Source organism: Mytilus edulis, chromosome 12 (genome assembly GCF_963676685.1).
Source record: "Mytilus edulis chromosome 12, xbMytEdul2.2, whole genome shotgun sequence".
NCBI lineage: Eukaryota > Metazoa > Mollusca > Bivalvia > Mytilida > Mytilidae > Mytilus > Mytilus edulis.
This window is the reverse complement of record NC_092355.1, coordinates 21,949,020-21,976,916: the sequence shown is the minus strand read 5'-3', so window position 1 is coordinate 21,976,916 and position 27,897 is coordinate 21,949,020. Positions and strand designations below refer to the sequence as shown.

General features: G+C 32.0%; 1 protein-coding gene across 2 annotated transcripts; it reads right to left on the bottom strand.

Moving 5' to 3' along the window:
• Positions 1-1,149: 1,149 nt before the first annotated feature.
• Positions 1,150-26,205, bottom strand: LOC139498021 (glucose dehydrogenase [FAD, quinone]-like). Of its 2 annotated transcripts, XM_071286314.1 has the most exons (13): positions 26,116-26,185; positions 25,442-25,513; positions 24,531-24,676; positions 20,568-20,773; positions 18,541-18,730; positions 17,298-17,426; positions 14,088-14,209; positions 13,317-13,484; positions 7,366-7,516; positions 6,443-6,594; positions 3,688-3,862; positions 2,182-2,407; positions 1,150-1,335 (listed from the first exon to the last, which is right to left on the bottom strand). In XM_071286314.1, the coding sequence occupies exons 3-13, from the start codon at positions 24,661-24,663 to the stop codon at positions 1,200-1,202; spliced, it is 1,788 nt and encodes a 595-aa protein (XP_071142415.1). In that variant the 5' UTR covers positions 24,664-24,676; positions 25,442-25,513; positions 26,116-26,185; the 3' UTR covers positions 1,150-1,199. The 2 variants fall into 2 exon arrangements, with proteins under 2 accessions (XP_071142415.1, XP_071142416.1); XM_071286315.1 differs by lacking the exon at positions 25,442-25,513 and having other exon boundaries at positions 26,116-26,205.
• Between the last annotated feature and the right edge of the window lie 1,692 nt (positions 26,206-27,897).

Below are 27,897 nucleotides of genomic sequence, written 5' to 3'. Positions count from 1 at the left end.
TACTACATTGGTTAGAGGTATAGGGGGAGGGTTGAGATCTCACAAACATGTTTAACCCCGCCGCATTTTTGCGCCTGTCCCAAGTCAGGAGCCTCTGGCCTTTGTTAGTCTTGTATTATTTTAATTTTAGTTTCTTGTGTACAATTTGGAAATTAGTATGGCGTTCATTATCACTGGACTAGTATATATTTGTTTAGGGGCCAGCTGAAGGACGCCTCCGGGTGCGGGAATTTCTCGCTACATTGAAGACCTGTTGGTGACCCTCTGCTGTTGTTTTTTATTTGGTCGGGTTGTTGTCTCTTTGACACATTCCCCATTTCCATTCTCAATTTTATTGTTTGTTTAATTAAACCGTTTTTGAGCATTCCTCTGACTATATCATGTATATCTCATCAATTCCTTCTCTTTAACTTCGTGTTTGAAATTGTGATAAATATGAGGTTGGACCTTTCAACTTACTTACAAAAATATGAACACTCATTGTTTTACGACCACATTTTTCTCTCTCCATCGAAATACAATATATGTATGTGTTCTTCCGGTACATTAAAGTTTCTTAAACCGTCAGTTAATTAGCTCCTGAAATAGCTTAAATAATATTCTTCTTCGATGTTTTTAAAACGAAGTTATGTTCAGTGGTTAATCGTATGATATCATCCTCATTTTAACATAGAAATGTCCTTGGCGATGCCAGTTTTACGTCATTACAATATTTGAATGTGAATGGCCGTTTAGTTCTTATGATTTGATACGCAAGATAAATTTGAACAACATAATTGTCCAAAATAACTTTTAGATTGTAAAGGGGTACTTAAGAACACATTGATAAGAAAATATTCATATGAGTGATTTTTGTAGGGATGAGCAATTTATGCTGTAATCTTATAACCTACATGTATATCTAAATGAAGACTGATATCTCATAATATATTTGCTGTCGAATTGAAGACAACATTTTATATCTTTGCAGCAATTTTCATCAAAGACAACACATCTGAGATTAAAAATGATACATCAAAACGTTGTGATCGATTAAAAGATCATAAACAATGAAAATTCAGCCAATGACATAACGGTATTTTCATTTGGTACACGAACGTTCAGATTACCCTTATTCCCTTAGATGCCGAAAATGAACTAACTCGACCGTAAATAATAAGTTATATGATATTAAGTACACACTTAGTGATTGTCATATTTTAATATCTAGTTCCACATTTGATCATATCAGCTGCTTTTTCTGCAATCATCAAGGTTGGTGAATAAGTATTACCGGATATAACATTGCGCATGACAGATGCATCGACTACCCTCAGATTTTTTATACCATAAACCCTGAAAAATATTAACTATCATGAAACAACTAGGAGCAAATAATGATTTTTCGATGAATGTATACTCAAAACATACCCTACAGTAGTAGTTTGAATTAAAGGAACGTGATATTTATTATGTGAAACTCTCTATGAATACACTACGTGTAAACACTAATCTGTATACTAGTAAAAGTAAACGTAATAAGTGTACATAAAAAACTGTATAGTAACAATTGACATGTTGAAACTCTTAAAATTGCATTGTACACAAATATTCACAGTCTTGCATTGTAACGTTCCTACGTGAAACATTATTATGCAAGTGAAAATGTAGATGGCAAATTGACATATTGTTTTTACCATGGTTGCACATCAGTTTTATGTTATTATGCGTTTGTTATTTATATTTTCCTTCGTTTTTTTTTTGTGCTTTACTGTTTATTCCGTGATCTTTGAAGTGTTAAATTAATGAAAATAACATTTTGCTTTTCCGGTTAACCACCACAAGGACCTCATTCATCTATACTTTTAAACACAAGCGATGTATAGTTACGCAGAAACGTAATATTTTCAGAAATGTACATCAAAACGTTGTGTTTGGTTTAAAACGTTCTAAAAAATGGAAATCCAACCAATGACGTAACGTTATTTTCAATTGGCGTCAAATAATAAGTTAACCCAATAGACCTTTAGTTTCAGAAAAGGCGAATTGATTAATTATATTTTTGCTTCCGAATCATTATCTGTATTCCCCGTCATTAGGAACACTCAAACAAAAAAATATCAAAGTTAAGGATTTATAAAGCATTAACACGTAAAGAGATTAATGACCAAATGAGAAGTTTTAACAATATAATAATTATACCTTAATGTAGGGTCTACAACTGCAGTTGGATCTCTTCTTGAACCCATTCTACACGTACTTGTGGGATGAAGTCCCGAGACCACAAAATGTTGAATAATGCATCTCCAGTAGTCGTCCGTATTAAATTCTCTTTCCCCACAGTGACCTTCCATATCATATCTGATTAGTTTTACACCAAATCTCTTCCATGACGAAGTCTTTTCAAGTTTCTGTGTCCAACGAATCACTATAATTTATAATACTGGAGTTATGGGACGCAATTTTAGTGTAAGTAACTATTTATTATAGTGACATCTGTATCACAACATACATTTATACAATCATATACATAGCAATTTGATATTTACACCCGACCCATTGGACCTATATGTCACTTTATCAATATTATATCATATTCGAAAACGTAAAAGTTTACAAAATAAAAATACAGAATTAGATTTAAAGTTGTATTTGCGAATTGTTGAATTTTGATAAGTTATGTATTACACAAATGATAAAATGTTAGTAGATTAAATTACTTGTTTGTATCATTGCCTGGTAGTAAGGGTATTCAAAGTCCTTCCAATAAACATTATAGCAAATAACACACTTTACTTATTGATATCATATCGTCTCAGTTTCAATCATATTGATCTAGATTAATCCAGCATAAACGTAGAATGGTAATTTAAGTTGGTTAAGGTGGCTGGTACGTCTGCATCAAAGTCCCTAGAATTTTCTAATAAATTGTCAAAATGAAGTTTTTAACATGGCTTTTTAAAAATAATAATAAAAAGTATGAATCGCCCGACTCATGGATCTGTAGGGAGTCAGTAGCGAACGATATTACTTATAATATCAACCTTGTAAAATATTATGCCTTTCTGGGTAGATATAACATCTTAATAAATTCAATCGAGGACTTCAATTGTAATATCATTCATGTTATTAATCAACAATTATTGCCTGAACACTTTAGAATAAGGAAATTTTAATCGTGTGCTGTGCAAAAATGCTGTTTTTGACCTACGAAAAGCTGAACATAACAATATGGGCGTGAAACTGAAAAAAAAACCATAAATGTACTCGTTATCAAATTTTAACGAATAACACATTATTTATAATATACATCATTGATCTGTTTTGCCTTGTGAACAATATACCACATTGTGTATCAGTCTTATTAATTCTAGTTAAAAGAGGGGCGAAATATTTCAGAGGGACAGTCAAACTCATAGATCAAAAACAAACTGACAACGCCATGGCTAAAATGGAAAAAGACAAACAGAAAAACAACAACACACAAGACATAACATAGAAAACTAAGCACTAGGAATCCCACCAACAACTGTGGGTGATATCAGGTGCCTCGGAAGGGTAAGCAGAAATAAGTGTCTGGAGGATACGAAAGAAAGTTGCATTCCTTTTATCAACCATTATTTTTTTTTTATTTCTGATCCTACTATAATTTCCAATTATCTCTTGTTTTTTATTTTATATAAAACGGCTTTCTTTATTTCTACTTACTTTTTAACAACATTTCTATGTCATATGGATCTTCTAAAAATCTTGGGTCCAGTAGAGGTTGTTTTAAAGGGTTAGTGGATTCCAGTCGTACATATCCTTTGCTTTTTGGATGCAACAAAAAAAGAGCAACATCAAATGAACTGTCAGTAGTTCGCTTCAAAAGTTCTTGCTTTACCTGGGAATTATAAATGAGATATTTATTAAATTTTCATTGTATGTAAATCCATTACACCTTTTTCTTCCTCAAAAACAAAAAGAAATCATCATATATACCATGATTGAAATTTTGTTAGTGTTAAAAAAGTTAAAAGACGAGTATTATTCAGCTTTCTCATTGTACTTTAAATAAAGGTTAATATGCCTTCCCTGCTATACATGCAAAGTAACGAAAACTTAATTGTTTAATGGATAATTCTCCAAAAGACCTATAGGGTTGTTCAAATATAAACCAACGTCAGATCTTAGTACCCTGTCCGTCGAGCTACGAGATAGATGGACATGTTCTCTGTCCGTTCGTCATCTTGTCCGAAACACATCAATACACAACAATACGTTGACATGCAGCCTTCATACTTTTTAAATGTAGGCTGTCATCATATTCAATTGTCTGCGCTATAAATTTTAATCGAACCATTTTTAAGGTTTTTTGGTTATAATAATTTTTGTTAGTATAATAACAAAGAAACCTTGTGAAAGCGAGTTCACGAAGAATGTTTGACAGTGCGCTCATACTTAGTAAGACTGTTTTCCATAACGAGTCAGTGACCACATTGTACTCCTGTTTCAATTTGATCATTTTTATAAGAGTAATGTAACTAGTAATTTTTATTTTTTTGACATTACTTGGTACGATTGTTTTCCATGATGAGTATGTGACCATATTGTACCGCTATTTCAATTTGATCATTTTTACAGGAGTAATGGAACTAGTTTTCTTTTTAGTTTTTTGACAATACTTAAGGAGGCTCGAGGATATAAAAATTTCAGGAAAAAAATCAAACATTTGTTTTTCATTACAAATTTTATTTATTTCCTTTTGTAGTTGTTACTTTATCATATGGTACAAAAATCATTCAAAACAATCAATTCGTGTTGTCCCCTGATAACTTTTAAAATGTATACATCATTGAAAAAGTTCCAAATTATCTCCCTTTGGTGGAAAAATGCCATTTTTTGGCTCTAAAATTGAAATATCTTTTTCAAATCATCGGTGACCTATCTTTTTTAATATAATTTCCATATAAGCTGTACTTAATCTAAATTATTGTAAAATTTTAGCGATTTCTGTAATAAATTTCTTTATTTTATTTCGATATTACCTTTATTTATCCTATTACTTCAACAGAAAAAAACACCTTTACCAAAATGTATGCTTCTTTCGAAGGCAGATTGTGAGCGCAAATGAACGGTGACCCCACTTTTTTATTCTATTTTTCTATTAACTATAAGATAAAGTTCATTTATAGAAAAATATAGAGAAATCCTATATAAATGATTTAGACCCACGAACCCCCTTAACACCAAGTAAACCAATCCAATCTAAGAAAGCTCTCATTCTTATTAGAACATGTGAAACTTATAAGTATCATGCAGACTATATTATATCTTCCTTTTTTAATCGAGCAGGTTGATCAGAGTAATATGACTTTTTCGACAGTGTTGTTCTATGGTACAGTAATGCGGAACGGTAAAACAATATGCATTTCTAATGTTTACAGCACATACGTAATCCAAAATTCAAAAATAATAAACACCAATACCATACCAGCATCATAAGAATTTGAATTGGAAGATTTATAATATTTTTTTGGAATTCAAAGGCTCGTAACATAATTATTTTTTTACAATATTTTGAAATCAAAGTTGTTGACAACTAAAAAGGTACCAATAGTTGACCAAGTTTACACACAGAGAGGAAGTTTGTATATACACAACTTTTCATTTTAGTGTTTGTCCTTTTTTGACATCGTAAACATTATGTTGGAAGATATTTATACTAAAACAAACCTGTCTGTTTAATATCGAAGCAAATAGAATTGTGAATTTGTTGGCGGACATAAGTGCAATTGATTACTTAGTAATAGACTGCTGATGTTTCAATCTTAAGGTAGATCATACGTATTTTTTTAACATGAGATATAATGTTCTTATACTTTGCCAAATAGAAGATTTTACTATGCTCATTTTTAAATATAATAAAAATGGATTATGATTTAAGAAAAGAAAAAAGTGTCACCAAACTTGGTTTTTTTGCTACAAGTAAAAATTAAAAAAAATCCCATTCAGTCCGGTATTTGTTTTTACTGAAAGAGTTATCTCCCCCCACATTACTTATTTGAGAAAAAATGATTCTAAAGCCACAAAGTTTAATATTCGTTAAATATTTTGAGGTATACAAAAACTTAACAAGTTTTCTTGATATAAATAACAGTCTAGCCAATAAAATTGCAAATCTGTCTCCAAATTGGCAGATTTGGACAAATAACTAGACTAATATTGTACTGAGATTGTACAATCCAAGATGGCGGTATACTATGAATCTACCTCACACCTTCTTATGCTAAATTGATCGATTATTTTTTGTGTCATTGTCTTTGGACACAAAGTGTAAAGTACTTCGGCGGTATACCATGAATCTACCTTACACCTACTTATGCTAAATTGATCGATTATTTTTGTGTTATTGTCATTGACCACAAAGTGTAAAGTACCATAAAGTTCCTGTCACTCGGTTTAACTGCAAAGTGTAAAATACCTTGTCGATAAAGTCGCTGTATGTACTCGTAATACTTGGCCTTTCAAATGCAATAGGAACAAAGATATCTTGCGCGTCTGCATACTTTGAAGACGATGTTTTGTCCAATTTATCAAGCATGTATCCATCCATTAATGGTGTTGTATAAAAACCTGAAAAAACATTAACAGAAAACGCAAAGTGTTCTCAAGTATACACACTTTTTTTACAACGGGCAATTGTTATCAAATTAATTTTTTTCCAATTTAATATTTATAGGGTTCTACATGTAAACAGGTAACTTTCACCTTCCTATCGGTTTGAATATAGACAAAAACCTAGACTAGATACTTCTTATTTTTAAACAAGCGTAAATATGATGAAATAGCAAAAATAAAATAAATCGGTAGACATATCTTTGAATTGAGGTATATAATTCAATGATAGATCGACTAAGGTCTGTAATTTCCGTTCGCATATTCACTAAGGTATGCAATCAATAAACATAATAAACGTTACTTATAATTTCGTGCATTCTTATGGTGGTTCTTTTGTTGCCAAGTGCCGTTTAGTGTATCTATTTCTAACTGATTTATACATTTTGTTTTAATGTTGTACCGTCCTTGAATAGACGGAGAAATCACCGCAGATAAACATGTTTAACACTGTCCAATGATTTATGAGATTGTCTCAGGTTTTGGAATTGTAATAATTGTTTTTTCATCTGCCATATTTGATTTTGTATATCGTTTTTAGCAAACACCATGTCGTTGATTAAATTTTGTCTTGTTAGAGAATACAGTTTGACTCATGTATGAAGGCCACACTATGATCAAGAGCTATTTTCCGCCATGTTTCTAGTTTTTCTGGTCACTGTTAGATCGCAGGATCCTTTTAAAACATTCATAACATATCTCAAAATGTCCTTATTGTGTGTTATATACCTTTATTGTGTAGTATATAGTCTAACACATTCTCAGGATCTGTAAATTTTTGGCCGTTGGTATTCAGCGTCGTATTGATTGAATAAGACATTATTACAACAGGGTGATCTTGTAGGTTGTTTCCAACCGGCAGATCAGCATGAACTGGTATCTATTTATAAACAAATATAATGTTAATAACCTCAAACAGAGTCTTCTACAGTGTAACTAGCCTAATCCGACACCTGAGTATTCCAATATCCTACTTTTCAGACATTTTCATGGTCCCCAAATATGCCTATCCTTACAGAAAAAACCTGAGTACTCTGACACCTCGCTTAATCTGACATTGTTATGTAAACTTCCATTCCCTATTTAACCTTCTTATCTATTTATTTCAAGTGAATATTGTAGCTAGGAAGTCATACTTATGGGCCACATCAACAAACGACAACTAATGAACATCAGATCCATAGTCTACTACATTGTTAGGTGTAGGGTTTTCAATCATCTTTAATGTATACTTTCAATCCCTATTTGACCTTCTTATCTATTTAATTCAAGTGAACATTGTATAGTAGTTAATTACTGGTTCAAAGACAGAACGAGCGCCTTGCGATAAAAATAATATAATAAGCCCGTATTTTTGAAGGCAGTAAAATGACCTATAGTTGTTAATGTATGTGTTATTTGGTCACTTGTGAAGAGTTGTGCCATTGGCAATCATACCGAATCTTCTTTTTTAATAATTGCATGGTGAGTTATTTACTAAAAATAGATACAAACTTTGATTTTATTGTTTCATTGTGTTCAATAAGCATTGACATTGCAATTTGTTTAGAATATATATATTTCGACCTTCCACTCTCTGAATGTTTCATTTGTTTTTTCTTAGAGTATCAGGTCAATGTAAATTGTGTTATTTATCAGTCTCCTTAAGGTCAAGTAACAGTAAATAAACGCCGTCTAGCGGATTCCGCGAAATATTGCGACGTTTTGTACGAATTACGTCCCTTTGACCAGATTTTGCAATGTCAAAATTGCACCCGGCGACTTTTCGATGGGACAACGTCAACGGTAAATTTGACGGAAAGTATGTTACTTCTAAGAGAATGAACTTGTTTTTCTAAAATTTAAAATTGAAAATTAATATAAAAAGAGTCATGAAGACGATCTTCAAAATGAAAATCAGGTGTTTGACTGGCGTCAGGGACGTAGGGTGGTAGAGTTTGTATATCTGCCGACCAGTTGAAACAAGTGTGAAAACTGTTGCTCACTACTATTTTTACACAATTGTGATGAGAAAAAACAGTATGGTCTCGGGAAGTATTCTATATGTAGTATGCCAAAACTGTCCTTACAAAAACCCTATATTCACTGGGAAAAGACATCGTCTAGCAGAAAATAAGCAGAAGGGGGTGCGAGTTTGGGACATTAATACTAAAGTTAAAACTTTAGTATTGTACGGTAAGACTATATATATATCCCATATTTTGAAAATTATCACACCAGTCGGAACAAGTAAAAATATTTTCAAATAAGAGAAAAGGAAATGAACCACATAAACTAAATACTGGTTATAAATTCGCCGCTGCTGTCAGTCAGTCATAGATAGCACTAAACTATAATACACTTAAATTAATTAACCTTGTTCACGGTTGGAACAACAGTTTAATATTTATACACAGTTTTTAGATTATAGCAATTTAAAAACAAACAAAAATGATGTTTCACGATCATTAATCCATCGCTACATTTTGTATTCTAACGTTGTTTTTTTTTTTTTTTTGGTAATGGTGTTTTCTTTCACGTCCGCAATTTCGATGTTAAAAATAGAACACAAATCTTTAAATAGATACATGTATAAACAGTATATGGTCTGAAGATTTATAAATACATGGCTTAGTATCATAAAAGTATTGATTCGTATGGTTGTCTCCTCAAAGGAAATTGTTATATATGGGTAAAAATTAACCGAATATGTACTCTAGCTGAAAGTAGCATCTAAAATATAAAATAGAACTGTTCTCTCTATTTCACTCATAAAACTTGAAGGTTGAGAATGAGATTATATCGATCATTTCTATATCATACTACTACTATATATACCTACTGAAAAATATGCAAAGTGTCACAGACTTTCAGTACTTAAAGTAAAATGTAAATCCCGTAAGTAGTTAGTACTTCAATAAGACAGCAACCAGACAACAACACAAGGCCAAAAGAAAATTAAAAAGGAAAAGACATCTCATGATATGCATTTGTAAGGGGGGTAGGGGTGGCAGAGGTCCTGATCTCAAAATCCCGGACTTTAAAACATGAAATCCCGAGGTCCCGAATTTATACAAATAAAAATCCTGCCATCCGGAAAGGATCAATCCCGAAATCCCGTGTTAAAACACTCGAGCCCGGAGTCCCGTTAAAGCCCCCCCCCCCCCCCCCCTCATTTGTGTAGATGGACTAAATAACAAAACAAAATATTTCCAGTCATGTCTCAGTCTTTGTGCGATTGTTTTTTTTCCTTGTTTTTTTTTCTGTTTGAGGAAGGGGGGGGGGGGGGGGTATTTTTGTAGGCATATTAAACATAAATATGTACATCTGTTTTTTATGTCATATCTCAACCTCCGTATGTTTGGTTTCCTTGGAAATGTTTTTACACTGTACTACAAAGACCGTGCAATGTCTTGAGAGAAAGCGAAATTCAGAGAGAGAAGCACATTAATGTATTGTCACATATAAATTAGATCTCAAAGGGAGTTGCAGAATAGCGGATACTGGCGAATGTCAAAATTGAACAAAAAAGATTGCAAAATTATAAAGAATAACAACGGAAAATTAAATAATTATTTAATACAATAGTGTAGACCATGTACAGAATTAAGAAATCATGTAATGATAGAAGAATTTTACAAAATAGTTAATTGAAGATTTTACAGAATAAGCGTTATATTTAAAGATAAAGAACATTTAGGTCCACACTTAATATGGAACCTTAAAAATCGTTGGATTATCTCGGTGTTGCTGGTCAGTAATGAATAAAAAAATCACTGGTCAATTTAAAGGTTGTTGTAAGTGATGCAATATATTCTTATTTTCCTGTTCCCTTTATGTAACTTCCAGTTTTATTGAAGTTTACATCTATCAAAGCCTTAGTTTAATTTAGTTTCCTGTTATTACTACCCCCCCCCCCCCCCTTTATTTGTCGCATGTTGTGTATCATGTACTGGTTCTATATATCTTCGAGCATACATATGTACACTTATGGAACAATAATCCTTTAGTAAACTTTTTAAAACGTTTTTGTAGACTTGTATACATTAAATTTTATACAGAACAAAAAAGATATTAACAAAGATGTCAGTTTGTCTGCGTGTTTTACTTGTTAACTTGCAGATGTGTAAATAACCACACGACACTCTTTCAAGAATTTGTATGATCATTGATATAATGTTTGTTTATATATGCGATGTTAAGCAGCAGTATATGGACAGAACACATTCTGTCGTGATATAGTACCAAAACACAAGCTATTGCATGTTCCGCTGCTAAAGAAACCGTTTTTTTTTTTTTTAAAGTTGCCAAATCATATATCGGAACGGAGAAAAAGTGTAAACAGATGATTTACAAGATATTCTAAGAGATTTATGAATTGGTTACCCAAAAATGACAATAGAGCAAATATTAATAAAGATCAAAACTCTGACCGCATGCAAACAGACAGCAAAGTGAAAACGTTCTAGGATTCAAACTGTTGATGTTTTGCGGAATGACTATAAAGGGAGGCGGACGGACGGAAGGACGGGCGGACAGATGTACAGGGGTAGTTGAGGGGGTCATAAAAAAATATAGCTTCAATTACATCTTTTATTGCGTCAACTTGTAGACAGTAACCCTGATGATTTATATTTTTAAGTTTTTAAATTTTTGCGTTCATGTACTTACAACGTATTTTTGTCTGAATTAGTAATTGTTTTATATATGTATATTGATTATGAACAAACATGTATCATAGTTTTTACAACGTATAATTTCTTTTTAAAATGTTCCATAAAAGAGGGTCTGATTGGGGTTTACGGAATACAGAATAATGGACAAAAATTGCAGAATAAAATGCAAAAAAGAAAGAAAAGAAAAAAAGTATAATGGGGTGCTAAAATATAAAATAACGAATATTGGTAATACTAATAAAAATTAATGATAATTATCAAGACTCTTATGATAAAAAGAATCTATCAATACGAAACACATAATCATCGTGCAGAATCAACACGAAAAACGTTGGAAATTATTAGCATGATAACTTGACGTTATGTAACAAAAATTTCGACGTCACGAATTTTGATTATTTATTTTTTTTGCCTAAATGTTGGGTTTGCGTCGCTTCTACATTGAAAACGAAGTCGGTGACCATATTTTATTTTGATATCATCTTATTCGTAAGACAAAAAGGAAGAAAATATTAATTTGAAAAAAAAATCTATGGAGCGGTTCACGTGATTTATACCGGAAACCGAAAATTGTAGAAGAAAAATATAGATTTCCCCTATATATTCAACGTAATTTAGTACCCTCTCGGACCATTTTTAAAATGGATTTTTCTTGAAAACGAAGTCGGTGACATATACTTTTTTTTACATTTTTTTATGTATATTTTTAATATCTAGTTGAGTTTTAATTTTTTTTTTAAATCTATGGACTAGTTCATTTACTGATCCTTGACCTTAACACAAAAGCCACATACTTAATTGATCACATGTGTTGACAAATCATGCGTGTGACCTACCGAATCAGACAATTTACCGGATTTGTTATAACATGAGCAACACAACGGGTGCCACATGTGGAGCAGGATATGCTTACCCTTCCGGAACACATGAGGTCACTCTTAGATTTTGGTGGGGTTCGTGTTGCTTTTTCTTTATTTGTCTAAGTTGTGTCATGTGTACTATTGTTTTTCTGTTTGTCTTTTCCATTTTTAGCCATGGCGTTGTCAGTTTATTTTCGATTGATGAGTTAGTTTGTCCTTCTGGTATCTTTCCGTCCCTCTTTCACACAGCTAGTTGAACTGCATGTCAAAGAAGAATCGACGGTGTTTCAAGGCAAAATTTAATATATCTTTTCGTACTTAAAAAAGCCTGAAGGCTCAAGAATACGGGGGGACACAGCTCACATGCCGATATAACGTGTTTTGTTATGAAGCGGGCAACTATAGAAAAATCGCGGGTTTGCTCTTTAAATCAAGGGTGTGAAACATTAACCAGAATCAGTTGACAGGTATGTATCCCATTCATAACGCATATGAATGCAATACAATTGTTTTACGTTAGCATTCAAATAACGATTGTAAATCTTTCAATGAAGATGTAAATGTCATTTCCGTAAGAATGTATCATTTGTCTCTTTTGAAAATTCCGTATTAGTTTTGGTTACCTTGAAAAAAGAGTCAGCTAGACAATTTCTTTTTTAATTTATGATTATAGGTAGAGTAAAATCAATACGATAAATAAATTAATTATATTTAAGTCTGAAGATTATAATTGTTTTTGCAATTTTACATCCTCACACAAGCAATTAAACTTTTTGTAGCTGAGGGTAAACGGTGCATTGAAATATAATTAATCATTTACCGTTAGATAAAGTTGAACCCTTATGGAATTTAAATTTAGGAGAGTGTAGCGTTCTGATGTTGAAATCCCATTAATTGATTTAAGATATACGCATAGTAAATAAACTGTAAAAATTGCATGAGCTGTAAAAGGAAAAACGACTACTTATAATATCATAGGAAAACACGTCGAATAATTCCTTTAGTATTTCGCATTAATCGTGTAAATAATTATCGTTCAAAATATGACACAATATATTTTTTATGTGAATAATATGGCCAATTTGAAAATAAATTATATATCTAGTAGTTATCATCTTCAGATCTTTAACATTGACAATGTTTGAGTAGAAAAGAGAGAACAAACCTTGAGTTCTTGTAGATGCTCTCTGGGTCCAATTCCAGACAAAAGTAATATATGTGGTGAATTATATGCTCCTGCAGACATTATGACTTCTTTACGAGCATAAACGTTATATTTCCGCCCTCCTTTCACAAATTGAACCCCAATAGCACGTTTGCGTCTAATAAGTACCTACAAAAGGCCATTATGATCAGAATGAAAAGGATAGTGCAACATAGTTTTAACATGGTTTAATAGTATACATTTATGCTCATGTTCTTAGACAGTTATTTATTATATTTTCTTTCTTAATTTTTCTCGTCGTATAATTTTATTTGCTAATGGGCCAATTTTAACTGTCATGAAAACAGTTGAGCATTATAATATACGATTGATAATTAAAATCATCAACAGTTAAGCATATTTCTATCAAAGGCAACAGTAGTATACCGCTGTTCAAAAGTCATAAATCGTTTAAACGAAACTAAATCCAAATCTAAGAGAAATACATCAACTATAAAAATGAAAACAACAGAACAACAGAAACCAGGAACAAAATCAAACGCAAACATATATAAAACGAATTATTTAATAACATGCATGAATAACATATGCCATATTCCTGACTTGGAACTGGATATTAAATTAAAGAAGAAGGTGGTTTGAAGCCGCTTTTGTGACTAGTATAACCTCCCGTTTACCAGACAATGTTGACAACACATGTAATAAGACAAAAGCAAGCTTAACGACGATTATCATTTATGATATTTAACACTAAACGCTAATTCTACTTACCTTTGTTACATAACTGTTTATACTGATTTGTAAATTACGTCGGTACATAACAGGTCTAAGAAAGCATGAAGCTGAGCTACAACGTTCGCCATCTTTTATATTGGCCTGTGTTGGACAATATCCTAAAATGGTAAGAATACATGTATTGAACCCATCTATCCACGGAATTGATTACCTCAGCCGTATTTGGCACAATTGTTTTGGGAAATTTTGGGTCCCCAATGCTCTTCAACTTTGTACTTTTTTGGCTTACTAACTATTTGAACTGAGCGTCACTGATAAGTCTTATGTAGACGAAACGCGCGTCTGGCGTATCAAATTATTAGCCTTGTACCTTTTGATAACTAACTATATATAGCAAAAACTTTATATAATATTTATTAAACATAAAAAAAAGGTTTAATTGACACAATGTAAGGGTTGACATGCATATGGTAAACTTGTATGTATAAAACAAGAACAGACGTATAATTACGTATGTGTAACCCTTGTCAAAGGAAGATACGATTCACCCTTGACAACTATGAAATTACTGGATAATAAAATATTCATAATTTCTTGCGGCAAAAAATGAAATTAATGTTTTTATTCAACTACTAATAACATATACAATTTCATTGATTAAGCCGAAATTTAAATGGGAATATGAGTTGAAAGGAACATATAATAACAAATACTTATACTTATTAATTGTGTTGATTGATACAATATATCCATTTGGCTCCATGTTATCCCGTTCAGTTTTAGATGTATAGTTTGATGGTGAAACTGTACGTGTATGTCGTGAACATGTAATATCAATCATGCTAAAAGTATGGTTTTATTTGGTATTGTATTTAGTAGTTAATATGTGTATATTTTAGAATAAAAAATCCTATTGTTTGATTTTGTCACTTTTTAAGGATTTTCCCTTTTTGGTGTTCAGATTTTATTCTTTTTTTAGGCTCTTCAATGTTTGTTTTAAGTAAATTTAAGAATATTTTTGGCCTTGGCAGTAACGTCAGAAACATTCCAATACTTAAATGTCTATATCGGTCACATAGCGTCTGAAGTTTCAACATATATAACATTACTTGCATTTTCAATGAGTAAGTGCGTTCCTGGTAAGAAGATGTATACAGAAAAAAACAAGTTATATACGCACGAAATTTACAAAGTGTTATTTTTGTTATAAGTACTCAGCATCAAATTAAGCTGTATTATTCAATCCATCACTCCATTACATACTTCTTTCTATGACTTAATATTATATGTGAGAAAGTAAAATCACAAACAATCCAAACTCTGACATGTCTGAGGAATATTAAAATCAAACAATTCATAAATAAAAGCCGATATCAAAAGCTAAAACACATCTAATGAATGGATAACAACTGTTATATTCCTGACTTGATATTGGCATTTTCTCATGTAGAAAATGATGGATTAAACCTGATTATATAGCTAGCTAGTCATCTCACATAAAAATCTGTTATACTGACAACGACCAGGGAACAAAACAAACAGACACAATAGTTAAAAACGTCAAAATAGGGGCACAACATTCAACATTGTATGCTAATCTTAATCACTATAAAAACAAACAAAAATGTAATAAAAATAACCCTAAAAGGCATATAAACAAAGCACATAAACAAAAAAGAAAGACATTTGTTTATGTGGTTCATAAGTGTTTCTCGTTTCTCTTTTTTATATAGATCAGACCGTTGGTTTTCCCGTTTGAATGGATTTACACTAGTAATTTTTTGGTGCCTTTAATAGCTTGCTGTTCAGCGTAAGCCAAGGCTCCGTGTTGAAGACCAAACCTTGAACTCTTTACTTTTATGAATTGCGACTTTGATGGAGAGTTGTCTCATTGGCATTCACACCACATCTTCCTATATCTATAAACAGTAAATATTGTATTCGAAAAGACAAATATACGAATACTGTAGCACGTTATTAAGATATTAGACAACGTCAGTACTTAGAATCTATACTTCAAGAAATTAATAATTTCATATCAACATGAACTCATATATCTCTTGCTTGACAAATCGTCGTTTATAAAATCAAGAGCAAACTTATGTAAACAAGATAACTACTATTATAATGTGACATCATATTTTAAAAATCCTCAACTTGAAGTAAAACAATGATGCTCTTCTTTGAAAAGAGGGACGAAAGATACCAAAGGGACAGTCAAACTCATTAATCGAAAATAAACTGACAACGCTATGGCCAAAAATGAAAAAGACAAACAGACAACAATAGCACACACAACATAGAAAACTTATAATGTACATCAATGACATGGTATTACATAATTTATGTCCGACTTATAACATGTATAAGGTTTTATTATAATTGCATCATGACTGCTATTAATTAAATTTCATTTGTATAAAATTAACACTCGTTATGTTGATTTCAACAATGAATGAATGCGAATATTGTAGTATGTTTTCTTTTAAGTGTTTAGCAAGACGATAAGGCTAATTTTTCTTATAAAAATAACTTAAGTCTTAGAATTGTACAGAATAAACTAATGAATAGTACCGTTGTATTGATATCAAAAACATTTTGTTGAAATTCTTAAGTTCTTTTCAAGTTACATGCCTTGATCTTTTGTTTAAATAAGTAAAATACCGTATAGCGGGATGTTTTCGCGGATGTAAAATTTTGCGATTTTTATTGAATAAGGTATACAATGGTATACGAAATATTTTGGTGGTTATCATTTTGGCGGATTCATAACTTTTATCAATACCTTTGAATGTACACTTTTAAATTGGCGGAATTAAATTTGGCGATTTTTTTCTATCCGCCAAACTAAGCCATAGACACTACAGTAAACTGTTCCTGTTTCGTAGTTAACATTGCAATTGTTAATTCAGTTAACTGAATCTCGCCGTTTACACCTTGCCATTGAAACTAGAGTTAATTGTAGTATTTCGCTGTGAACACCTTGCCATTGAAATCAGGGTTAATTGTACCTATTTTGCTGTGAACACCTTGCCATTGAAATCAAGGTTAATTGTACCTATTTCGCTGTGAACGCCTTGCCCTTGAAATCAGGATTGATTGTACCTATTTCGCTGTGAACACCTTGCCATTGAAATCAGGGTTAATTGTACCTATTTCGCTGTAAACACCTTGCCATTGAAATCAGAGTTAATTGTACCTATTTCGCTGTGAACACCTTGCCATTGAAATCAGAGTTAACTGTACCTATTTCGCTGTATCCATTGCAATCCACAGAACGGTAACCAATTTCCGAAGCAGCTTTTCTATAGAAATATTCTAAAGTTGTACTTTTCTGAGGGGTTACTACTATGTTTCCTTTTGTGCCTCTATAAGCTGAAATTATAAATACATGTTTAAGAACCAAAACAGTTTACCCAATTTTAAGAATTCCCTCAAACGAAATATGTTACCACTAAAAAAAAAACATTTTATATATAATTGGCACAACAATCATACATTACTTTTGTAGGAAATTGGTGGTAATATGAAAAAGCCAATAACTACTTCACTTTTAAGTTGATGCTTTCTAGAATTGACTCCAAACAAATAATGCAAATATTCTTTTCTTTTTCCTTGATCACTGTCAATCTAGCAGAAACGCGTTTATGTCTATTGAAATTATTTGCCAAAAAAAAGGAAATGTATAGAGCAAAAGATAGTTGTGTGTATTTTTCTATACTTATTCAAATTTCACTATATATAAATATTCCTACAAACCGTTGTTTATATTTCACCTGAGATGAGATTTCTCCAAAAGATGCAATACTTGGAATGTATATTAGTAAAACACAATATCAATCATTAAATTCAGGTTATTTCCTGCATTTTTTTTAAATTTTTTTACATTTCGAATAAAACAACACCTTTTATTTGTTCTTTAAAATGAACGAACATCTGAAATAGCAAAGAGAGATAATTGCCATTCCTGTTGAAATTTATCAAAAAAAACGATAAAAGTCATCATCACCCTATTTAAAAAACGAAATCATAAAAAATATTAATGCACATGTCAGAAGTAAATATGTACAGCTGTTAATGTTATATTCGGTTTGCCTGTTAGCGGGCATATGACGAGTGCAAGCGAATGATAGCCTTGATCTGCATTCCCTACTGTGTCCATCTTCCTGTAACATATCACCGTGGTTCATTCGAAGTTTGTTTTTTGTCCCTGTGACTTGACACGTTGGTTTATTCAGACAATACCCCTAAGGTTACATATTTACACCCAGCTCTCTTACTTACGTGATCCTTTTAGTGCCTGTTAGCGGGCATATGACGAGTGCAAGCGAATGATAGCCTTGATCTGCATTCCCTACTGTGTCCATCTTCCTGTAACATATCACCGTGGTTCATTCGAAGTTTGTTTTTTGTCCCTGTGACTTGACACGTTGGTTTTTTCAGACAATACCCCTAAGGTTACATATTTACACCCAGCTCTCTTACTTACGTGATCCTTTTAGTGCCGGTATTTCAGTTTTTTCAATCATTTTGAAGTAAGGTAAAACTTCTTTGTAGCTCCAACCCTTGCATCCTTGTCTTGCCCACTCATTAAAATCATGACGACTACCTCTGACCATAAGCAAACCATTCATACTCCCGGATCCTCCCAACATCTTACCACTGGCCAAATATATTTTCTGTCAAATTTGTTTATAGTATGCAATTATAGTGTAACGGTAATGAGCATGAAACGGTAAAATATGTAATGGTAATTCAAAAAAAATATTTTGATTAATAAAATCACCATTTTTGCTGTTAAACTTATAGATTTCAGGCAAAATTTGGATAACGATAATCAAATCTAGAAAATCATTTTGGAAATATAAAACAAGATTGAATACGTTAATCACAACCAACAGAAACCCTAATGAGGAAATTTTAATTGTAAGGATGACATCCGTGTTATTGTAGTCTAGATAATGTCAGCATACACGCGGTCATCATTAAATAGAGATATGTAAACACTCAACGATGGAATAGATGGCATTTTTACTCAGGGAGCTTTTCTTTCTAACCAAAATTTTGTAAACGTGGTGTGCCGTTTGTTATTTTTACTAAACGGTACAAGAGTAGAAACACATACATCGTTTAATCAGTGTTTACTGACCCTGTTTGAACTTTCAATAATACATGTACATGTTATTGGTAAACAGACTTAATACAAAAGTTCAAAAAATACATCGTTTAATAAGGCTGTAGTTAAACACAATGTTTGGTTTTTTTACTGACAAACGATGAACGACAAACAGTGGACGAATTTTTAGCGAGTGCATAGTTTGTCAAAGTTTAGGTAACTTTGCAAACGTATGTTAGAAACACATGATCAAAACATGTGCGCGCTTAGCCGTTTGCATCGTTAGAAAGAAATGCACTCTATGCAATTGGTAGTTGTATCAACACTTAGAAAGCTAAAATCGTCATGTGGAACATATACCGTAATTTTAAAAAGTTCGGCTGTGCCATATTTGAGAACAAATAAAGCATCCTTGCTTGTACCGAAAGTATACTACATTTTCGAGGTCGTTGGCATTATATGATAGATATAAACACTCGTTGAAATAATAAATGATGAAAGTCTGTTTATCATCAGTACACCTTAATTTGAAATTAAAGAAGCTGATACCATCTTCTTCATTTGTTGTTAGAAGCGACGTAAGGAAGTTCGCTGCTCAGTTTCAAAATCTTTTACAAATGGCTTATAATTATACATGTAAAAGATTTATAAAAAGAAAAATGGGGGTCCATGGCAAATTTTTTTTAAGGCATTCAAATGGATAAAACCTATATGTAATGGGTCTTAAGAATTCTTAAACATCCACACATGATTGACATAATAGATTTTTGATCATATCAGTCATCATAATATTTTGCAGCCATATTTTGAGGTTGCAATAACGCCAGTTAGAGCTATAGACCGATGTTAGGACGAACATGCTGACCAAGAAGCTATGTATTGATTCAGTAACTTTCATTCAGTAACTGGCTCAAAACCTCGACTTCATTCATTTCTTACACGGAGCTATTCTTCGAGTTGACAGACTATGAAATTTCATTTTTCTAGTAGTTTAATTACAAATCTCTAAGTTGCTTATATTGTTATAATACAAAGGTCTAGACCAAAGAAAAGTAATCCATTTATGATAGCTAAACTGGATCATTGGTATATACCCCCTCGGCTTGTAAATGAAAAAAAAGCTTTTTTGTGAATAAAAAGAAATCTATGAGATAGAATTTTAAAAAAAAGTATAGCTTTACTGTAAGAGTTATCTCCCGTTCAATGGCTAAATTGAAAGAAAAAACACAAATATTTGATATTTGATGAAACATTTTACATATAAATTACACTTCTTTGTCAAAATAGGCAGATTTAGGCTAAGATTTACTTCGATTATGTACTGATTTTGTACAATCAAAAATTGTGGGAAATAGTGAATCTACCTTCCTATAAATTGAATATTGATATATCGTATTTACCTGGTCTTCCATAGCAAAAGATGAATGTTTCTGTGGAACGCTATGATAATTCCAGTCTTGCTTACTCCTTAGGAGAGTTGCCCATGCCCCTGGTATTACAGTGGCTTCGTTTTCTAAATCTGATCCCCCAGCTTCTAAAACCAAGACAGATGCTTTGTCCTCTGTTAAACGTGAAGCTAGCAAAGACCCTGCAGAACCGCCACCAACTAAAATAAAAAAAATATTCATACATCTTGTGCAAAGTATTGCGAACCAGAAGCGGGTTTAGGGGAGCAGGGGACCGGGCTCCCATTATGTGTACAAAATTTGGTTGATTATATAGAAAATTACTGAAACATGACTAAAGTGGTCCCCTCTTAGGCAACCATCTCTTATGAAAATTAATGGATCCGCCACTGGGAACAATGGCTATAGTGTTTTAATTAACAACTGAGAATTTAACTTAAGAATAACACTGTTAAATGTGTTGATTTGAAATATTGCTGTTTGTCCTTTTTCTATCGAAATACCAATATTACTAATGAGTATATGTTTGGAATTGGAAAGAAAATAAATTCCACTAGGGAACATTTTGCCAATTTTAACATTTCTATTGAAAGTTTATGAAACTGTTTTATGAAATTGGTTCTTTGTAGAATACTTAAAATTCACAGTGGGATGTTGTTAAAACGCATAAAGGTTAAGTATAAGAGCACGAACTAACTTAATACCGAAAACACCTAAATATTGTTGCGGTTGGGTAATCGTAAACCAAACTCCGATATTGACATTTTTTCATATTTTCTTTAAACGTTTCCGATATTAAAAGACGCATACTATATTTAACTTATAAATTCATAGGATGCTATTGATTTACAAGAGACAAACACGATGATTGCAATGAATTTTTCATTTTTTCTTATACTTGTTATGCTAAAGAGATCAAAACTTATACGGATATTCAATAGGTTTGGATGATAATCTAACGGGAACACATCAAAATTATCAAACGTAAAGCTTAAAGGTTAAATTTCTAGTATCCTTTTACTACCGACACTGTGTACATTCTGCGAGAACACAAATATCACCGATCGCACGATACAAAGAACCTTTGACTTATAGAATCGAAAACATATCAGACGATTACCATTTGGAAATTATCAATTTTCCCCCACCTTAGCTTAAATATTCCAAATTCCCCACTTGTTGGATATACATTGCCCAACTCACTCGGTATTTAAGAGCTTGTAGTTGCTACTTATACTTTATATATCGTCACCAGTGCCTGAGTAAAACGTTGATGAACAAAATTATGTCACAGAACGTCACGTTCTTTTCTACAAGATTGATCGGAAATACCAAGACTTTGTTGATAAATATCCAGTATCAACTACACAAGTGATGCATGATAGTCATAAAGTAAAGATCATAGGTACTGCCTGTTATGTATATCAATTACGTGGTAAAGTGTTCTTATTATTTTTTTAATCTTTACTGGTTCACCCTTTTTTGTAATATCAGTTTGGCGTGGCTGGGTATTTATACATCCTTGATTACAATCGACTATTGTCCTATGATAATTTTGAGTGTTCATAACGTTCATGTTTGCTAAGATGCTTTACTGTAGATTGTCTTCATGCCATTTTTTTGCTGACAAAGTAATTTGTATTTTTAGTGATGAAGATGATAACACAATGTTGACAACTGTATCGAAAATTTTAACATTTTTACCTATTACATCTGTTTGTTTTGCTAACACATGGTTGTCAATGTAATGGAATTTTTCGCGACAGTAATTCAAGTAAGAGACGACGCTACCTTTAAAACAAGATTTACTCTATCAGTATCTTCACAATGAAGTGCCTGTACCAAGTCAGTTACATGCCAGTTGTTTTCATTTTGTTTGATATGTTTGGTCATTTGATTATGCCATTCGTTTTTTAATAATCTTGCAGTTTGGCATTTTTGTTATTTTACTTTTTAATTGTTCAAGCGATTTTAATCATATATCCATAGTAGAAGACTTTAAAAGCTTAACGGCAACTGATCAAGATTTTATACAAATAAATCCAAATGATATTATCGATGAAATTAAAGATTAACAGTGAAGAAATGCAGGCAAATTACATTAGTAAGTATTACTATTCATGACATTCGAGGTAATAAGGATTGAATCAAATTCTAGGGTTGAACCTATTTGCTTTTACTTGAGAAAAAGTCGGTGTGCTCTCGTAACGATTATAAAGATCTCTAAATAATAGTCATACAAGTTAATGGTCACGTTAGCTAAAAACCAGATTCATCCAATCACTAATCTCATAAAACAACCGTACCACGTCAGGAATATGGAAGTTGGATTTTTGTTTACTGTTTTGATTGATAGCGTTTTGGATTTGTCAAATTTTTTGTATTATTTTATATGGCTCGCAGGGATGGACACAATTACTGACAAATGTAATCGATTGATAATCGATTACATAATGGATTTTCGTGCAATCGATTAATAATCGATTACACTTATTTTTCAATGTAATCAATTACAATTACATTACTAATCGATTACCGTCAATTACACGCTATAAAAGGATGAATAAAGTTTAAACACAACTATGCCGCTCAACTTATTTAGAGTGGAAATTTAGAACATTTCAAAAACAGCTTTAAAACATTTATAATTTATAATTACATGAATGAATTTATCCTTTTCTTTTGATAATCCCCCTAATAACACCTTTAAATTAAAAAAAACTGTCAATGGAGAACAATTCATAACCTTAAGGCATCTATATAATGTAATACATCTCTCACTTATAATTAATTAGACATAATTGAAATCAAAACAAAGTCTGTGTCTTATTGATGTAGCAATGACAATACGTCTCGAATTGGACAAACGTTAATCAAACGGAAAAGTGATGAATTGTAGCTAAAGTAAATGATATAAAACTATTTTAATAAAAATACTAATCAAGTAGTCCCGAGAAAGTAGTAAAAGACACATTTTTTATAAACAGAATTGTCAACGAGATAGGCGACTTGTTTATAGAAGCCGGTACTCTTACATTATTATAACAATGTATAAAGAATAAAAAAGAAGATGGATATTCGTCAACGAAAAATACCGAAACCTTTTTGATAGAAGCAAATACAAACTGTGTCAAATGAAAATTCATCCAATACATGACAAACAAAGACAGCGGAACACAGTAAATGTGATCTTAATTTTCAAGCTCTTTTTAAACAATTGCATAGTTTTACTGTCAGAGATTTACAATGAGGTTCGTGTTGTTGTAGATTATTTAACTCGATTAGGCCATTCAGTTGGTACCTTTCTTTTCCCTCCGGAATAGATTACAATATTTGTTTTTGGGAATAAACCTTTTGAAACATTGTACTCTCAAGGAAGTTTTGTAGTTTTGTAGGCCAAACGCTGGTCTGGCGTACATAATTTGTTATGTATGGTATCTCAGATACAGTGAAACCTGACTAAACCGAATCCTGCATAAACAGAAAACCTGTCATAACCAAACATGTTCTAAGGCAGCAACCATTTGATTTTCTGGGGGGGGCTATGGTTTTTTTTTCTGGACAAATTTTTTTTTTCGCCTGCGGCGAAAAACAATCTCTTTTTTTCGCGACAAGTCGAAAACAATTTTTTTCTTTCAATTTTAGCATTACATATAGTGGCAGCTGAGGGGGAACAAACAATTTTTTTTTCTCAGAATCAAAAACAAATTATTTTTTTCTCCGAAAACTGGAAACAAACTTTTTTTTCCAAAAATAACCATAGCCCCCCCCCCCCCCCCCCCCCAGAAAATCAAATGGTTGCTGCCTAAAGCACCGTCACATCAAATTGCATGCGTTGTGAACCTGATAAAACAGAACATCGGCCAAAACTCAACAAAATCTTAAGTCCCGAAGAGGTTCGGTTTAAACAGGTTTCACTATTTTATCACATATCTCAATGTATTTATGTACACATACCTATAATATAATCGTAGTATCGTCGTAAGGATCTGTCAAAAACTCCAGGTGGGTCTTTAGGTCCGGGTGGCAACACATTTTGCAGGTAAGTTGCTATTGTGATGTTGCCTAAAAGCGAATGCCCGAGGAACATGATGAAAGATCACCTTAAAAATGAACATGTTTATGATAAAAAAATATTTCAAAATGACATTACCAGATGCAAAATCTTGAAATCAGTTCGTTACAAAATGACAAAATATGATAAGGGAAATATAACAATATAAAGTAATTGAATTTTAAATAAATAAGTTGTGTAAGCTTTGAGGAGATTATATGATAGTACGTATCGTTCAATTCCAATAATGTATATGTACTTTCTTGTTGTGGTTTAAATAGTTAAACACAACAAAAGCTACGACAGTGCTGTTTTGGGGAAATATTTTTATTATTCCACCAATTGGAAAACGTCATCTTGATTAAATGCGGCTGGCAAAAAAAAGATATTGTCAAAAAACATGGTGCCAATTTTCCAAAGGGCGACTATTTAAAAAAGAAGATGTGGTATGATTACCAATGAGACAACTGTCCACAATAGACCAAAATGACACAGACATTAACAACTATAGGTCACCGTATGGCCTTCAACAATGAGCAAAGCCCATACCTCATAGTCAGCTATAAAAGGCCCCGATAAGACAATGTAAAACAATTCAAACGAGAAAACTAACGGCCTTATTTATATAAGAAAAATAAACGAAAAACAAATATGTAACACATAAACAAACGACAATCCACTGAATTACAGGCTCCTGACTTGGGACAGGCACATACATAAATAATGTGGCGGGGTTAAACATGTTAGCGGGATCCCAACCCTCCCCCTAACCTGGGACAGTGGTATAACAGTCATTGATGAATTATACACTTACAAGTGAACGATTCGACCTTATTGAATCCGTATTCATGTGACCTCCAATTTAACTCCTAGACATAGGTTACCCCTGAATTGAAAGGAAAAGAATGTTAACATTAGAATTTAAACAAGGGTAAAACTTTGTTTGACAGATGTGATCCACAAAAAAATCATTCTTTTTCAGGTAAAAACGACGATTAAAATATGTGTTTTTCCTACAATGTATAATTAAACAAACCTACAAGAATGTACTTAAATACACGATTTTTTAATATACTTTTATCTATGTTTATGTTTGTATCGAGTTATATGACCGTCGTATGTCACCTCGTTGAATAATTTGATGCAGTCTAGACTAAACTACACACGTAATGGTGAAACAAATTAGCGTTTTCGTGCATCGTAAATTTGTGTTTTTTTTACAGTTTTTATAAATTTGATATACGTTAGTATGTTATAAGTATAGTATGAAATTTTGAGTCGAATCGGTTAACATAAATTTGACAGCTCATAGACCCTTTTAAAAGTATTATTCTTGTAAGCTATCTAAATAACCCATTCACCTAATGACATATATGTTATAAATATGATATAATATCTGACAGCGAAAATACATGTCTTATCTGTAAAAGTTAACTGTAAAAGACATTGATCAAATATTATAGAATTATATAAGAAATAAATTCCTACCGTAATTGCCTAAACAGATAGTGCCCTTAACGTGTAACTCCAGGGAACATGTTTTAAGTATTTGTAATATTTAAAACAATTAAAATTATTTGCACGAATATTTAGTATGTAATAAACAATTAAACGTATTTTTTCATGTTTAATGAATCGCTATGCTTAACGAGGTATCGGAAAACATACATATATTATAGACAACTAGCATATACATATATTATAGATGACTAGTTTATGATTATATTATGTTTGTTTGTTAAGTGAACGATACAGCATACCATTGTAAAAATAACCAAATTAATAATTGTCTATACTTTATTCGTCATAAAGTTATTGATTGATTATTAATTGATTGATAAGCGAATATCAGGTTAAATGCGCTTAAAAAAGCCGAACGATACCATGGCAAATTCACAAGTTAGAGAAAAACTGACCATATTATTATACATCACTACATAGAAAACTAAATACTTGGCAACACAAATCCGAAAATAACTGGTGGAAAATGAAGGTTTTCGACCTGTCGACAAAATGGAAGTCTAAACAAGAAAATACGAAATCCGAATTCGGTTTACCTTTTTCAACTTTCGTGAAATGAGACATTCGTTTTTGAAGGTAATGCATACATTTCCTGTGTATACTTTATATTGCAAAGTGTGTGCCTGTAATAGTCACTTGTACTCTATCTTAAACTAACCCTATTACCGGACATGGTTGCCTACTAAGGGAGTTCGCTTCTCAGTTTCAAAATTATAAGCTTTTCATAAAACTGGTATATATTGATCATGTTGATATGGGAGTAATAAAGGAATTAAAAGAGCAAGAAACGAATTAAGGTAAATGTGCTTGTTTCGAGATATTAGCCATTGAAATTTTGGCGGGAAAATGTTCTCTCTAGATATTTCAAAGCCTTTATCATTGACAAGTTTAAGCTCTCAAAATCTAATAAAATATAATTAAAATCTTATAAGACTTTTGCAGATGGCCTATCATTATACTCGTAACAGATTTTCAAAAAGAAAAATGGGGGTCAATGGGCAATTTTTTGTATGGCATTCAAATAGATAAAACCAGAGGATTCCAAAAATCTGACAAAAATTCAAAAACATGACAAGCGAACTTCCTTAACCACGAACAGCCAATAATACTTCCACATTTAGCTACGTTCTACTTCCTAGTATAAAAAAAAACATCCAGCCACATTTTTAAAGGATCGGTTAATTAGATTTTTTCTGATTGTTGTTTTCATTTTGCATCAAAAATCAGAATTTCCATACTGATTGAACATTTTTTGAATTTAAACATATTTTTTTTTAAACATATCAAATGTGATGAACATAATGTTATTAAATCACACAGCTGTAAACGGTATAGTTCAACAATAAAAATTGGACCTATCAAACTTTCTATTGTAAATGAAAATATTCTTAACCTTGACAAATCAATTATGTTCCGCAACTCAATCATTTGCATCGAACCTTATACGGTAGCCATATGTGGAGCAGGATCTACTTACCCCAGTTTTCGGTGGATTTCGTGTTGCTCAGTCTTTAGTTTATATGTTGCGAAAGATACCAGAGGGACAGTCAAACTTATAAATTGAAAATAAACTGACAATGAAAAGGCTAACAAAGAAAAAGTCAAACAGACAAACAATAGCACATAAAACACAACATACAAAGCTAAAAACTAAGCAACAGGAACCCCACCAAAAACCTGGGGTTATTTTCACTGTGAGGGTAAACAGATAAAGTTTTTGCTTTTTTTCTCGTTAGTAACGGATACATT

Bases quoted from the DNA above. Each gene is read 5' to 3' on its own strand.
- LOC139498021 (XM_071286315.1), bottom strand. From the start codon at position 24,663: ATGTTCCTCGGGCATTCGCTTTTAGGCAACATCACAATAGCAACTTAC. The intron at 6,595-7,365 runs GTATATAACACA...ATGTTTTTTCAG, and splicing joins CTATATACTACACAATAAAG to GTTTTTATACAACACCATTA. The intron at 3,863-6,442 runs GTATTTTACACT...TATAATTCCCAG, and splicing joins ACAGCGACTTTATCGACAAG to GTAAAGCAAGAACTTTTGAA.